We start from the raw sequence: 16,094 nt of genomic DNA on the forward strand, positions 1-16,094 counted from the left end.
TTGGGAAATGTGTATCAAATATTGGCCAGGATATAATCTGAGTCTCTAAGAGGTAACATTTTGCACAACATAGATGTCAAACACTACAAGTGACTTTTGAACTGAGCCAAATTCATTGGAATTCTCATTTAATAACTGTTTTTCCCCAGGATCACTTCTGTAGTATTTTTTAATGTGTATTTAATACTCACTTCCCTGTGAATGGTATTTTTACATGCTGTCTACATGTGTGTGGGCAATATTTGAATCACTTAATAGCTTCGCAGTGCCAACTAGATTGGGAAAATATATTTTACAGGACTTTTTCCCAGGCTTCCTTTTTCAAGGAATAGAAAAATTTTAGCCCAGTGCCTTACTTTTGGGAAGCCTGTACTCAGCTGGGAATGTTCAAGAGGTTGTGACAGCATATAAATGATACTAGCAGATAGGGAGGCATGTAGAGTAGGCCCAGTGCCTTTAAATGAGGTTTGCTGGTTTACACCAGCTGGGATCCTCATTTATATCCACAGTGTCACAGCATGGGTATGCAATAAAAATTACTGCATGAGCAAAGCCTGATCTTTGGCTTGTGTAAATCAGCATAGCTTCTGGCCACTGCAATGGTATTTTATGACCTTTCAGCCACTACATGCAGCAAAGACTATAGAAAGCACTCCACAAATCCAGCACTAACCTTGTATAAGAAATTGTAAATGTCTAAGTGTCGCAACAGAGTGACCCCCAGGATGTACGTCTCACGAGCCCTCTCTGAAAAAGAGAGATTGCAGAACTCCTCCGCTACTGTTTGCAGCCGTGGGTCAGCAGGACGGACACTACAAGACTCCAGCTGGAGGATCTGAGAAATGAGCTGTGTTTGCACAAAGGAAGAAAAGATTTGTTAGGGGGTAGACTGCTCGCTCCAGTATGCATGGATTAATCTTGCCTTGCTGTTGTTCTTTCCACAGTGTCATATTTCAACCCTGAGAACCAGAAAATGCCTACCCATTACTCCTGCTCCAAGGGACAAATCCAAAGGATTGTGTTTTACTACCCAGCTTGCACAGTAGTAAAAGCTTTTGTGGCTTCAATTTCCCACTGACTGATGCATGTGAAGACTGGAAAAGAGTGTGTTCTTTGGGGCTCAGTCCAGACAAGATGGTTGGGAAGGGGAAAAGCATCTGGAGCTCTGCTTGTGCAGGAGGCTGAGGAAGGCAAGCTCATCTCTCATTATGGGAGGCTATTTTTGGACCCTGAATGCTCTCAGGAATTGTGGTTAGAAGTGTGCTTTTCCCTCTGGACTGCAACAACTTCTCAGCACTGAGGACACCACCAAGGACCCCGCTCAGTCCTCATTAGTCTGTTACAGTGAACTGTGCCCTTGATACAGATCAGAGCACTCACACGCCAGCAGTGCATTGCTGCTGACCAGTTACTGGTGACAGACAAAGACACCATATGGCTCTAGGTCCCAATGGCTGAACTGACATCAATGACTGCTCTTACTGCATTTCTGATGGCATTTTGATCCATAACATGCTATGCCATCTAGCCCTGTGGGGTCATCTACCTCTCTCTGTGCTGTCATGCGTGCAGTGATCGGCTTAGCTGCATTCACTAACAAGTTCTGGTTTTAATGGTCTGAGAGGTAGAAAGCAACAAAATCTCCCACCAGGATGACAGCAAACTTACCTGACTGCTGTTTTCTGGGAGAGATGCTTCCAAAAGAGCATCAATACTGGCTGTGGACATTCCTACTGTGGTTTTGAGATCCTCTTTGAGCTGGTCCACATTTTTAAACACATCTCTTAACCTTTCTGTAAAGAACAATCAAAGAACAATTGATGCAACAGCTTTCTACAGACATACAGCAATCTCAAGCACACAGAGAGGACTTGAGGTAAAGTATGGAAGTGCAGTACATCACTGCTGACAAAAAAAAAAAAATAGTTGCAAAATACAGTAGTATTTCCTAGGTTTACAGTCTGATTTGTGGGGTGAAGTTGACAGGTCTAGTGATAGCAAAAGTTGCTCAAATAGAAAGACTTGGGACTTTCAGCACATAGGACTATTTGGACTGTACAGAAAACAAACAGTAATCTAGAACAGGCTCTAGAATTGCCCTAAATAAAGAATCCCAAGGACATGGGACTTGGGGTATGGTTATTTCATTAATATCTCTTCTTCTAGCAGTTCAGCAAGTCTTGGGATTTCCAGCAGAAAGTATAGTATCAGCGATGATGTTTACCAACATTGTAAAGTAAATGCAGAAAACTACCTTGCTTGCTAGAATCTGTAAAATTCGCAGTGATGTTCAACATGGAATTCAAAGTAGCCATATACTGAGGAATCTCTTGAAGGAAAGCAATATCTGGTACATTTTCTTGAAACCTAAATTGGAAGAACAAAACAACCAACAAAATTTGGAATATGAAAAGAAGGCAAGAAGCCATTGCATCATTTCATAAATAAAATATTAAAGGAGTCTAACTCAGAGGGAGAGTCTTACCACTTCATTTGTGTCTGGATGTTTGTGGCATCCCCAATCAGTATATTTTGAAGCTCTTGGGCGATTCTTCTGTGATTTAGTATATTGGTCGCAACTTGATTGCTCAGTTCAATAGTGCGGAGGAGTTGCTCAGGAGATTGACTTTGCTCACACAGTTCTCCAAAGCTAACATTAGGAAGATGGCAAATATGCTGTATTGACTTAAAGCTCTCATAGTCACAAAGAAGGGTTGTCAGATTCCGGAGGCGAGATATCTTCAAAGGAAATTTTGAAAAGGAAGACAAAATGCACAAATACCAGTTAGATGACAGAGTTACAAAAGGCAAGTTTTAAAGAGTCTAGCTGTCCTTTTCCATTTTTCTTTAGGATTAAAATTTTAATATACATTTTTAGTTCATTCAAAAGGTCTCCAACAGAACAGTTCATAATAATAATTCCTACATGATTTTGTAGCAGGCCCGGCTACACAACATTGCACAGGATCTAATAAACCCTGCAAGCCTTAACATATCATTTCCCCTGCCCAACATGCACACACAGCAATACTTCATTTGGACTTACCTGTTGACCAATTAATCTTCCCAGAGACCAAATAAATCTATCTTGTGCAACAGGTTTAGCCTTTCAGATACCACCTGGTCATCTCTACTACAGCATATGAAACCAAGTTGGCTAGAAGTCAGGGCTTCCGCATCTGCCAACCTGTGTAAAATTATAGTCCTTTGCCTACTCTGCTATTATGGGCTTCCCTCTTGTCAGACAGCATTATTTACATTATCAGTCTCTTACGGCAAGAACTGTTTTCTGGTTTGTGCCTGTAAGTACCTGTCACACTGAGGCTCATCGTATTCTTGTTACAAATATATTAAGCAGCAATAGCATTGCATACTGCTATCTTTTTTTAAAAAGACATTTTAATTCTATTTCTCATGCGGAGAAATAGCATAAAGTATATGCATGCTATTAGTGCAGTCATGTATGTATGGTATAAGAAGCATTTTATCCAAATGAGGCATTGCCAGTCCAAAGCTGGTGAGGGAAATCTGCGAATTAATATTGCTTAGGTGCTTATCTCAGAAACCATTATGGTGTTGTGAGACATCTAGGGCTAAGGGAGCATGTGGGGACTTGGACTCCAGCCATGCTGGTGTTGGTATAGCTCCTTAGGCATAGTGCTAAATTAGTCGTGCTTGGAACTGTCGATTGGGTATGCACAATTCCACTGATTTTCAGCAGGGCAGAGGTATCTAACTGCTACTTGTGCCTTCGAGAACTCCTCCCCTACATACTTCTCAAATGAAGCTGAGGCATCCCAGAACCATCTCAGCTCTGTAAAGTGCTTTTCTAATGTACTGAACTTTAAAACTACTAGTTCACTGATTTATGAGGAATATGCTGCCACTGGCAACCTATGCAGTGCTCATCCTTCTGGGATGGCTGGTGGAAAACAGAACACCTCTACCTTTTCAGAAAAATGCGTGTATACAAGCTCCTCAGCCCAGTTTAATTGTGACCTTTAAATATAAGCAGCAAGCAGAAAACAGAGTTTCAGTCCTAGTTTTTACCAGTTGTTTTTTTAAGAAACTTTTTTTCCATACACTGTTTTTCAAAACTTCCATTGCACATTTATGTATCACTGCGGGATGTCCTTCAAGTCAGCATTTTAAGCAGACTCACTTTTAGCTTCAGGAGCTCTGGTATGGATGAATGATTCTCAGAGGTACTATTTTGCGTAAAAGAGTTCTTTTTCAGATGAGTTTGCTTCAAAAGGAGTGCGATGTTTTCTGTGCAAGAAAGAAAACAAAAGTTACTCAAGACAAAACCACCAGACTTGCAGAAATTTCACAGATGGGACTATCAGCACTTTTATTCTGAGGCCTACTAGGCATTGCTGGTTTTCACCAAATTCACATGGCTCAGGACCTCTGAAATCACAGACCAAGACCTGGGGCGTAATGTGGACTATAACGGATCCAGCCCAAGTAGGTTCTCTGGTCCTAAAGAAGTACACCCCACACTGGTAACAGGACTTCTGACAGTGCCCTTCAGAGCACACATGGTATCTCTATTCTGTGAACAGATAAACCTCTCAGGTTTTACAATAAGCTCATACGATGAATATCTATGTGAAATACCATGTTAACTCTCAAAAATAACTACTGTCATCTTACGGGTACATAAAGCTGTGAAGGGAATATAGGTTTCTATTTGTAAGATTTCTTTATCTGAGTGTCAGCAACCTGTCATCACATAGCAAAGAGTAGACGTGCCTTTTGGAGAGAGTTGGATGGAAAACTTACATCCGCAATGTGATATAACTCAAACAAAAAGGAGTCTGGCTTCCCGAGGTCTCGCAGCTCCAGTTAATTGCCAGCAGATGAAAACATGTAGCACCATTCCTTCCCATCATTAGACAAAATACTTTGAAAAGACAGGCACAGCATATTCCAGCTGGGGTCCCACAACATTAATGAAATAATGATTACCTGTCAATTTGCTGTCTTCAACATCAGTGGCATTTATTAAACACATCAGGTAAGGGTTATAGCTGTTATTCACTGTCACCTGTAAGATGGTATTTTCAAATTCTAAAAACAGAAATCTGAAAAATAAGATAGGATTTTAAATCAGCTTCTCTTTCAGAAACAAGACATATTAGTGAGCAACCTGTCAGCTGTGTAGATGCTGTTCCTTGGCAGTGTAAATAAGAATTACAGATGAAGCCATGTGTCTCCCATGACATCTCCTAAGTGGGTACCCTCCCAATTTTATTTCCTCAAATCTTTTTGCTGTTATCTCCCAAAGCTGTCATTCGCTCTCAAACCACATGTATAAGAAAACATACTTGAAAGGTTCACTGTGGATGCAAGATATAGATGCAAAAGCATGCCTAGGGGAGACTGAGAATCAAAAATTAAGACTCATACCACAAAGAAGGGGTTTCTGAAGAGTTTACCACTGGGGCCAAGCCTCATATAGGATTCTGCTTCCACTGTGAACTGATACATGCCAACACAGAAATTTTTTGAAAGTCTCACTTTTAGCTATGTGTTCAGTTTAAGGAGAAATTTCTTCTCCAATTTAAATGACGTTAGACCTAGCATCCTAAATTATGGTGATTTCAGGCTTAAGTTGCTCCACTGGAAGAAAATAACATACTTCACATTCACTGCTGGAATGAGAATAGGGGTCACTACCCATAAATGCAATTACAATACCCAAAAAGCAAACTCACCGTGTGATCAAACTGCTTGGTGACAGAGTTTGGTCACTCTGAGTCCAAGGTAGGGTCTTGTTGTACAGAGTTTCTGCCATGACAATGAAGTGGTGAGCTACAATATCAATCACACTGTCAAAACTAGTTTTGTTGGATAGAAAAGCTGAACTGGAACTTATATTGAATTCGCTTAGCAGATCAGAGAAGTTCAGCCTTTCTGTGATTTCTAGAGCTGACACATCGTTGGCAGAGTTGTTTGCCACTGCTTCCAACAACTTTGCAAAGGCAGCTGCTTCGATTACATTCCTTTTGGTGTTTAGGAAACTGTCAACCACATCCCAGATGCTTGAGTAATAACTCCATTTGGTGAGGTTGAAGGCACCTTGGAGTCTCTGCAGCACCTCGTTCATGTGGAGCTCATCCTGTGCCACACTGAGGAGCATGGACAGGTTACTCCAGCCTGCTAAGCTGTCAGAGAAATTCTGACTCAGGGAGTCCAGGACTGTTTCATTCAGCATGAAAGGAATGAGCATGTTCAAAAGCTGAGATGGGACAACACCACCCACATCTTGGACTGGGATGGGGCAGGTGGCATTACTCTGCGGAAGCCCCTCCGTGAGAGCAGTCAGAGCTCTCACCTTCTCCTGTACCCAAGAGTTTTCCAGCTCAGAGACAAGGTTTAATTTGGAAAGGAAGCTCAGAGAAAACTGCAGGGACTGGACGATGCACGACAGCTCCTTGGAGAAGTGTTCGCTGCTGTTCTTGTAGACAGCAGAAAACTCTGGAGACAGTTTCAGGTTTGTTATGGCCAGCTGGAACATTTTTGTAAAGGTGTCATTGTGCACTGTTCCACCCTCCATGCCCATGGACTCAAAGAGGGGCTTGCAGGGGCTCCCCACTAAGGACTCACTTAGAGTGGTATTTTCAAATAGTGCCTTAAGTGTTATGTGGAGCACATCCCAGGCGGAGCAGTTCTGGGATGTCCCATAACCATGGTCGCTGTTCTCAAGGGAAGGACTCAAGGCTAAATTCAAGAACTGCCAAATTTTTGCATCTAGGGAAGTACTGCGCTCTGAAGAAGACTCATTGAACTCATTCTGCAGCAGCAAATGTGAGAAATGATAGACAATGTCCATTTTTTCTTCGAATGTTTTGTTTAAGTTGGTGTCATGAAGGACCTTCATTCCTGCTCTCCATATTTCAATCAGTCTCTGGGTATAGTTATTGTAGGAATCAAATAAGAGGTTGACAGTTTCAAGCTCACTGATATTATAACTTTTCTGCAAACCTTTTAAAATTAAGATACTCCTTTGCATGGCCAGCGAGTGTATGGAGATGTTGGTTCCTCTGGAGTCGTCCTCATCATACAGCTCAAACATGGAGGATGCAAAGTCTACCAGCTGCTTCAGCTGCTTACTGAAAGGAAGACTGGAGTCATTTTTCATGGTACTGAACTGATTTTGCAGCATGTCTAGAAGGGACTGGGAAGTGAGACTGTCTGTACTATTCCAGTTCATGGACTGGAGTACTTCAGCAATATGCCAGAAAGCACGAAGTTCATTTCCCTGCCTTCCATGAGGGGAACTCTGGAGTTTCTGCATTAGCTTAAACAAAGAAGAGATCAGCCGATAATGATCACTGGTATTCACCTCTGCCATGGCAGCAAGAAGCTTCTCAAGGGACAAGAGCTGTTCTGCAAGATTTTCAGAAGTTACAGGGGTCAACAAGAAGTCAGAAAATAATGATGACACTTTTTCATTTGTGTTAAGATAATTTTCAATGTCTTCAAGTGAGACTGCATAAAGTGCAATCATTTTGATAACCTCCCATGCTTTCTCTGTATTAAAATGAGTCCTGTTTAAAATTGTCTGATTCCAAATCACTGCAGCCATAGTCAGAACATCTTGATTTTCTTCTCCATAGGGATTAGGGTAGAACAATCCTTCACCACCAACTTCATACAGTGGGAGTATTTCTTGAAATATTCCTTTTAAGTTCAGCATGCTGTTTATGGCAGAAGTTGAATTGAAAAATAGTTTTAATGAACTATATAAATAATTCAGATCTGAGGATTTAATTTCTCCACTAGAATTATGAAAGATCTGATGTACTAATGTTTTTCCAGGAGCTGCCCCAAAGTCCACAAGAATTATAGCTTTCTTCATAATTTCCAGGAGTTTCACATATTCATCCACTTCCGTTAGGTTCCACTTGGTGGTCAACACGTTGCCGGTGGCGTGCCACAGCCGCAAGAAGTGTCCCCACTCAGACTGGTTGGAAGCATTTCTGCCCACCTGTAGCAGTTCATACATACTGCTGTTCCTAGTGGAAACAGTCAGTAACAGATGGGAAAACACAGGCAGCCTGTGCCAGTCTGCTGAGCTATCAGAGAAATTCAGGGAGTCCAGGACCGTTTCATTCAGCATGAAAGGAATGAGCATGTTCAAAAGCTGAGATGGGACAACACCACCCACATCTTGGACTGGGATGGGGCAGGTGGCATTACTCTGCGGAAGCCCCTCCGTGAGAGCAGTCAGAGCTCTCACCTTCTCCTGTACCCAAGAGTTTTCCAGCTCAGAGACAAGGTTTAATTTGGAAAGGAAGCTCAGAGAAAACTGCAGGGACTGGACGATGCACGACAGCTCCTTGGAGAAGTGTTCGCTGCTGTTCTTGTAGACAGCAGAAAACTCTGGAGACAGTTTCAGGTTTGTTATGGCCAGCTGGAACATTTTTGTAAAGGTGTCATTGTGCACTGTTCCACCCTCCATGCCCATGGACTCAAAGAGGGGCTTGCAGGGGCTCCCCACTAAGGACTCACTTAGAGTGGTATTTTCAAATAGTGCCTTAAGTGTTATGTGGAGCACATCCCAGGCGGAGCAGTTCTGGGATGTCCCATAACCATGGTCGCTGTTCCCAAGGAAAGGACTCAAGGCAAAATGCAAGAACTGCCAAACTTTTGCCTCCAGCGAAGTGTTGTGCTGTAAGGAAGACTGTCTGAACTCCTGCAGTAGAAGATGTGTTAAGTTATAGACAGGGTTAATTATTTCTTCAACAGAAGCTTCACTGCCAGTTGTATAATGAAGGATTTTCATTCCTGTCCTTAGAAGTTCAGACAAGCTCTCAAAGGTTTTGTTGTCAAAATTAAAGAGAAGATCTATAGATTTTAATTTACTGATGTTATAATTCAGCTGTAAGTCTTTTAATACGTACAAGGTCTTTTGTACGGCTTGAGTGACTAGTGACATATTGGCTACTTCGGAGTTTTCCCCAAACTCTTTAAACACAGCTGTTATAAATTCTGACAGTTGATCCAATCGTTCACTGAAGACACTACTTGAATTATTATTCAGCTTTTGCAAATGGCTGTTTAATACCTCTAAAAACTGCCCATACGCTACGATGCCTGTGCTATTCCACTTCATTGATCTCAGTTTTTCCCCAACGCGCCAATAGGCATTCAACTCATCCCACCAGGCTTCACCCATGGAGCTTTCTACTTTCCTCATCAGTTCAAACACAGGCATCAGTAGGTACTGATAACCTATGCTGGTGTCTGTCATTATAAAAAACATCTTTTGGAGAGCTAGGAGGTGGTCTGGAAAGTTTCTGTAGGACAAAGGCTTAAGCAGATAATCAGAAAACAGAGATGGTATTTCTTGCATTCCATTTAAACGGTCTCTGAAGTCTTCCAGAAATGATGGCATGCTAGTGGAGAGCAACATTTTGAGAGCATCCTTAGTTTGCACTGTACTAAAATTAGAATTATTTAACAGAACTGGATTCCAAATCATTGTAGCTAATTTTAAAGCACTCTGAACTTCTTTCCATTGGGTCATTATATTGAAAATGGAAGTCCCATTAAAGTCACTCTGTAATTGCAGTGATGTGAAGTTATAGATTTCATCAATTATTTCCTTATTATATGGTTCCTTTAATTTATAATCATGATATGGATTCATTCCCAGTTCAAGAATTGCATACAATTTCTGTAATGTTTCATTCTTCAAATTTCTGAATAGATTTAAGCTTTTTAATTCACTTCTATTCATATTTTTCTCAAAGCCTTTTAAACGATGTAGATACTTTTGTATGGCTTCTAAGTCATCTGAATTAATGGACCTCTTGTAGTCTTTTCCACCAATCTCTGATGACTTTATTTTTCTGGAGGGGGAAAAAAAGAGCATTTTAGTGAATATGAAATCAATGCAAGTGGAAATGTAAAGTGATTTAGAGCAAATATCACAGATTTGAATTATACTATTAGTAATATCCCTTTAGCTAATGTCTTACCTCAGAGCTTCCTCCAATTCAAATACTAAAGTCCGATTGTCTTTCCAGTTAACAAAGCGATTACAAATATATGTTGTCACCAAATTTTTTTCTTTATCTACAACAAATATGTAAAGACTGTATTAGTAAAGATCACATTAATTTGGAAACTGAGAAGAGGTCTATGGCAAAACTGTTAAGGATACCATGCATGTATGAAGTTAAGCTCCTACAAGATCCTGGTTAGAAATTCGACAGCTCTTTTGGGGTGTAACTCTTCCCAGCCATCCAAATGAAGTCAGGATGCTGCCTATCATTGTAGAAATGATTTTCCATCTCAGGAACAGCTCAATGCCCCTGTGATCTGGGTGCTAATAGAGCTCTCCTTCTACTTTAGGAGCACTTTGCCATCAGTGATGCAGCACAAGCTGGCCTAATATTTACTATTGTTTCTTTCCCTTCATTTGGGAATGCTTTTTTACTACCCACATGCAGGCTTTGACTGCAGCATCATTTATGTCTCCCACAGCCATTTATCATCATCTTGATATCCCCATGGGTCCAGTCCTCTCACTAGCCACATCTCCATGTTTTCCCTACTTGCACTGTATTAATCTGCTTTCTTCTTAGCCACTCCAACTTCCACAATCTCCACTAAACAAGAAGTAGAGAATGGATGGCATTTACCAATCTGTCCCTTGTAGCATCTAGATGCTGTACCTTCATGCCCGTTCATATAACCTCAGTTAGAGGTGGATGTCGAGGACTCTTCCTCCGCTGCAAGGTGACAGGGGTTTAGAGGAATGGCTAATCTTGACGTATACAGCTTGTTGTGCAGCTCAGCCCCAGCCCCTACCTTGATATACTGAGGCGAGTTTGACAGAGCCCACAACTAGAGGCACGTTTTCACCCCCCAAAAAAATCAAGGTAAAAAATTAGCACTCCCCATTCCCACCGAGATTGCAAACTCATGTTAATTTATTGTCTACTGACAAAACCAAGCTTTTTTACTTCTCCATTTGAAATGAGGTATTTTATTCACATTTGTAAAAAGTTGAAAGAAGAATTCATTATGCTGAGCCCTGAACGGTATGCAATCTGTATGGTTACTTATTAGCCTGCAGTTTGCTTCTCCTCAGCACCACAGGTTTTCAGCAGAGATATGACTATATGGAGGAGTCTTACCTTGCTCCAAGCAGTTCAGGGAGTATGGAGGATCTGTAACCCCGTTCTGAACAGTTTTGAATCTATCATCAGTCACAAGTGATGCAGAGACATTCCGAGCTGCCAGCACAACACTAAAGGGGAAAAAAAAAACCCAACAAGGAAAATAAATTGTGGTTACAGGTTTATGAGAAGAAATAAAACAAGTGTTCAAATAGGAAACAGCTGGAGTACAGCCTATCATTCTTGGAATGTCTGACAGACAAGACATTGCCCCTGCTTTTAATTATTTGTTTGATCATGCACAAAATACAAATACAAAGGGCTTTGATGGAAAAGCCATGGTGATATATTAGCACAAACATGTGTTGCACTCATTAGGTGTATTTATTTAAAGGGTTATGTAAAATCCATAGACCACTGAAATCCTCACAATAGGTCTTAGAAAATACTCAGGTGATATGCCAGCCTAGTGATTCAGTGCTGCGGTGAATCGCCTCCTAAAAGAAACCAAGAAGCAAGTAGAGAAGGCTCCAGGGACAGCAGGGATCCCTAGGGGACGACATCTGTGGAAGGAAGAAGCAATCACAAATAACTGTTACCATTTCCAATTCTCCTTCTTTCCTCTTTTATACTGTAATAATCAGGCTGACAGGAAAGCAAGGAATGTTTTTCAGTCTTAGGAAAGAACAAGCTGATAATCAGGCATATCGTATCACGGACAAAGTCATTTAAAAGACTGTCTGTTCAATGCGTGCAGGTTACTGAAAACTTCACAGGGATTATTAGTCACTTTTGCTTCTCCTGTATAAAGAGCAGCTCTTCACTGTAGGCATAGGGTCACCGTGAAATGCACAATCTCTCGCCTGCCTGAAGTTCTGCAGGTGATACACAAAGAACTTAGCTGAGCTGATTTCAGTGGCATGAATAAATACATACTGATTTGTGGGAACAGACTGCTAGTGAGAACAGAGCACCAGGGATCTCTTTTCTCCTCATTTAACATAATGTCTCCATGCAGGTTTCATGGACTTGGTGCTCACCGTTTCCATTCTGCAGAGGTGCTTGTTAGTAAGAGTCAGAGGGTGAAGAGGGGGAAGAAACTGCAGTTATGACTTATTTAGTTGAGCAATGGCAGAGCCAAGGAGGAGGGAGGCATAGGCTTAACAAAAGTGGATGCATATCATACAGATCAGAAGGTAGCAAAAATGGAAACAAGTGTTGTTATTGCCCACTTATTTCAGTCTTGCAGGGCTTTTGCAGACATCAGCTTTAGAGAAAAAGTTCAGCTTACATGCTTATCTGAAAAACTAACTTAAAGCAACAAACAGGAGCATTTGTGAATTCAGTCTGTAAATCAGGTTTGTGTGGGTAATAAGATTTGCTCCTAAACTTTCTATAGAATTCATGACTGAAGTTACTGTTTCACAGTGGTGGTGTTTATCACGTGGTTGATAGAGATGCCACAATAAGCAAAAGTTCTTTTCTTCTTTATCTTCATATTTATACTACAAAAAAAATCCCTGTACAGCATTTCTTTAGGAGGTCAGTACTGCCTAAGTAAAAGACATGGCCAGGCTCGCTAAGATGGGCTTTTGCAAGCATCATTAAAAATACTATTTGTGCAATCTCTTTGCAATAATTCTTTACTCATGCACTTACACTGCCAGATGCTAGGCATAAAAGCACTGCACAGTTCTGGTGATGAAATTCTATGTGCCTCTTTGTTGTGCCTATGATAACTTTGCCCAGCTCTGCAGCTGTAGAGCAAAGCAGAGCAGCACAGTAAATATTAATTCTTCCTGGGCACTCAAACAGTGCTAGTTCTCAGGCTCAATTCTGCAAGCCAGTAAATGCAAACAAATGCAATAATCCTGTGACTGAAACAGCAGCTTGGATAAAACATCTCTGAATAAAATTAAAATTCTTGCCACACTGCTACTGACTCCTTTAAGGATAAGGACATTACAACTTACAAATAGTTCTCACAATGCAGTATGGCAAATTACCTAGATATTAAATGTACAGTTTTTTAAGTGCCTTGGCAGCATGCCGGTGATGAAAAGTGAGTCCCTCTAAGTCTGGGTGTAAACAAAGTGGCAAAGTTTCTACAATCTCTTTTGGCATCATACCTAATTGCTCATATATCCAACAACAAAACAAAAAGGTCTGAAGACACTTGAAGACACTCAGTTGCTTGCTGTTCTCCATGTGCTGTAACAAGTGGACTATTCAGAATAATTTATAGCAGTGTCAGTCACATACCCAGTAGATGATTTGGAGGAGTCCCCTAACTCCTTGAGTAACTCAAGTCTTCTAAAGATCAGTGACAGTTTAGCCCAACTGTGGACCAGGAAAGGGATTTCAAGGCTAAGCCCATTTTAGAAGAGTTTTTATTGTCCTAGCTGCATACAGAATCAAATATTTCAGTACAGTTAACGCAGTTAAGCCATCTCTGTTTTCATATAACTGTTGAGCAAGAATGTAACTGGTACTTCCATCTTAAAGCCAAACATATTCAAAGCCTCATACGCTAAAAACTAGGTTCCCTCTCTTCTCTGCTTTCTTGGCACCCATCTTGAAAGATAAACCAGCAGTAAATCGGTTTTTTAAAAAAAAAAAAGAAATTATGGTTCCCCTAAAAATGCTTGAGGTGTTCCAGAGCAACTTGAATTTGGCTCTATGCTTTTCTGGAAAGAAGGAGCCAGCTGCTTTCTTTAGCAGAACAACTATGCAGCCAGGAGGGCCTTTCTTCAACCAAAGGCAGTGGCTGTTACTCACCACCTTTTCTATCTGCACATGGGTATGACAGTGCCTCTAAGCAGGCTGAAAGAAAACTGAGAGTTCATATCAATCTCCCATTTAAAAACTGACACAAGAGTCACTGAAAATTTAAACAATGCTCACTGTCCATAGAGAACTTTGGAGATGCTTTAGCATGGAGCCATATCATTGCCCAAATAAATCATGCTTTGAAGCTCACACCCTTTCTTCAAGATGAGAGGTGATGTCCTTGGAGTTCAATACACAAACCCACCAACTTTCAGTGCCTCTCCTGGCATTTTCTGTATTTTTACCTGCTTGGATTCTGAAGGAAATCAATTATGTCTTGTAGTTGCATGCTGCCCTGAAACACATCTGGGGCCAGCAAAAGGAGATGCCACAGGGAGGTGTCATTCTGCACTTGGGAGATGAGCTTTAGAAATGAGACCATTTCATTGACGAATGCTGCCTGGTACTGTGGGTTCTGTTGCACCTTAACAAATAACAATGCAAGAAATTATTTAAGCACAAGAACCCTTGCTGCTGGTGGGTCTTTTTATGTTTTCCAGCTTGCACTGCACTTGTACACAACTCTACAAACAATACATTCAAAGGACTCTAGTGACAGGCAATAACCGAGAGAGTGACTGTGCTTTACCTTCACACCCCAGATTGTACAATAAATTCTCTGTTTAGACAAGCCCTACGATTCACAATGTCCCAAACAGTCCAAAGACTAGGAATACAAGAAAAATGAATATCAATCCTCACCCTGGCAAAAAAGAAGGCAATACCTTTAAAGGATTCATTTGCTTTAATTATATAGCTTTCCCAAAGACAGGTACTGCTTCAATCATGAATTGTTGGATCAGATGCAGGAGCTACTGGACGAAGTTATACGGCTGAGGTAATACATGATTAAATTTATTGCCTCCCCTAGCTTTAAATATTTACACCACATCTTCACACTGCTCTATCTACCTGTCACTGCAGCAGGGCAAATAAAGAGGAGAAACAAGAGCCAGGCATGGTGAGAACCCTTAGTGACCACTATTTGATGGCTGGATGTCCTTGCCTTTCTGAGCTGTGTACTCAAGTCTAAGGTCTTTGGGCTAAGCCCATTCACAAGAGTTAGCTCGGCCTCATCATGCACTTTATGCACTTTGGTATAGAGATAAGCAACTCCTAGCCAGGTGGCATCACGTTCTATCTCCCAAACACTGCAGTAACGTGTGTGAACTAACACAGCTACTAGCTGCAGATATTAGGAAAGGTCCCAGGCACTTACCTGAGCGAGCTGACTTCTGAACTCTTGGGTAACTGACTCTAAAAGTGATGAGTCAGTAAAGCAGAATGTCTGGTGGATATTGGCTGCCATCTTCTCTTCAGTGAGATTGGGATGTGCTATGTATCGCGACACGACCTCACACAGAATGACTTTGAGATTTGCTGCAGTTGAATATTGGGTCTGGCTCTAAAAGTAAGATGTAATGTTAAAGGTAGCTTTAAAGCAACACTCTATTTGGGATGGTTTTAAATGCAGTGATAAGACTTTTTTTAAGGGGTAGTAGTGACATCTGAAAACCATTGTCATTACAAGCACTTACACACATACAGAATTCTAGCAGGTGAACAGTGTCACGGAAATCCCTCAGACTTCTCATATAGATAAAAAGAAATGTGTGCGTGTTTGTAGGCCTTAATACAAAAACATAAGCATACTGGTGTTATTACATGGTACGTAGTTTCTGATACAAAGGAGTTGTCCCTGTGTGTAGGCAATACCTACATAATAAACACAGAGTGCCTCTGATGCCACTGCAGGAGTATTGTGGGCAAGTAACAAACTGAACGGCAAAGCCTGTGACATCATATCTTTAATTTCACATGGAAGAAAACACACTCTAAACACTTTAACTCACACAAGTTTTGAGCAAAATATCTCAGGGTATTGGGTGCGACCATACTTGGCAATTCATGGTATTATGTCCCAAGGTGTTTTGTTTATCTGGTTTCTGCTTAGAGGATAATAAACTTTCCACAAAGCTTAAAAGTCCACCCACAATAACTGTCTTCCTCTTCCCAAAATAAAGCACATTCACATAATAGGGGAGATCCAAAATCAGTAAAAGCTGTATGTTGGTACTTTGAGCTTCTGACTCTTTAAATATGACAATACATAAATGTTCACACTCA

General features: G+C 41.0%; 1 protein-coding gene across 1 annotated transcript in view; it reads right to left on the reverse strand.

Annotated features, from left to right (window-relative positions):
• The window catches only part of ABCA12 (ATP binding cassette subfamily A member 12), a 113,852-nt gene that overhangs the window by 47,046 nt on the left and 50,712 nt on the right, over positions 1 to 16,094 (reverse strand). The window contains exons 7-17 of the mRNA XM_074829975.1: positions 15,187 to 15,372; positions 14,213 to 14,391; positions 11,157 to 11,269; positions 9,993 to 10,089; positions 5,721 to 9,863; positions 4,972 to 5,087; positions 4,163 to 4,269; positions 2,486 to 2,739; positions 2,255 to 2,367; positions 1,669 to 1,793; positions 674 to 847 (exon numbers count right to left, since the gene is read on the reverse strand). Coding sequence (XP_074686076.1) covers positions 674 to 847; positions 1,669 to 1,793; positions 2,255 to 2,367; positions 2,486 to 2,739; positions 4,163 to 4,269; positions 4,972 to 5,087; positions 5,721 to 9,863; positions 9,993 to 10,089; positions 11,157 to 11,269; positions 14,213 to 14,391; positions 15,187 to 15,372 — 5,607 coding nt within the window. The remainder of the gene's footprint in view (positions 1 to 673; positions 848 to 1,668; positions 1,794 to 2,254; positions 2,368 to 2,485; positions 2,740 to 4,162; positions 4,270 to 4,971; positions 5,088 to 5,720; positions 9,864 to 9,992; positions 10,090 to 11,156; positions 11,270 to 14,212; positions 14,392 to 15,186; positions 15,373 to 16,094) is intronic.

Source organism: Strix aluco, chromosome 6, assembly GCF_031877795.1.
Source record: "Strix aluco isolate bStrAlu1 chromosome 6, bStrAlu1.hap1, whole genome shotgun sequence".
Lineage (NCBI taxonomy): Eukaryota > Metazoa > Chordata > Aves > Strigiformes > Strigidae > Strix > Strix aluco.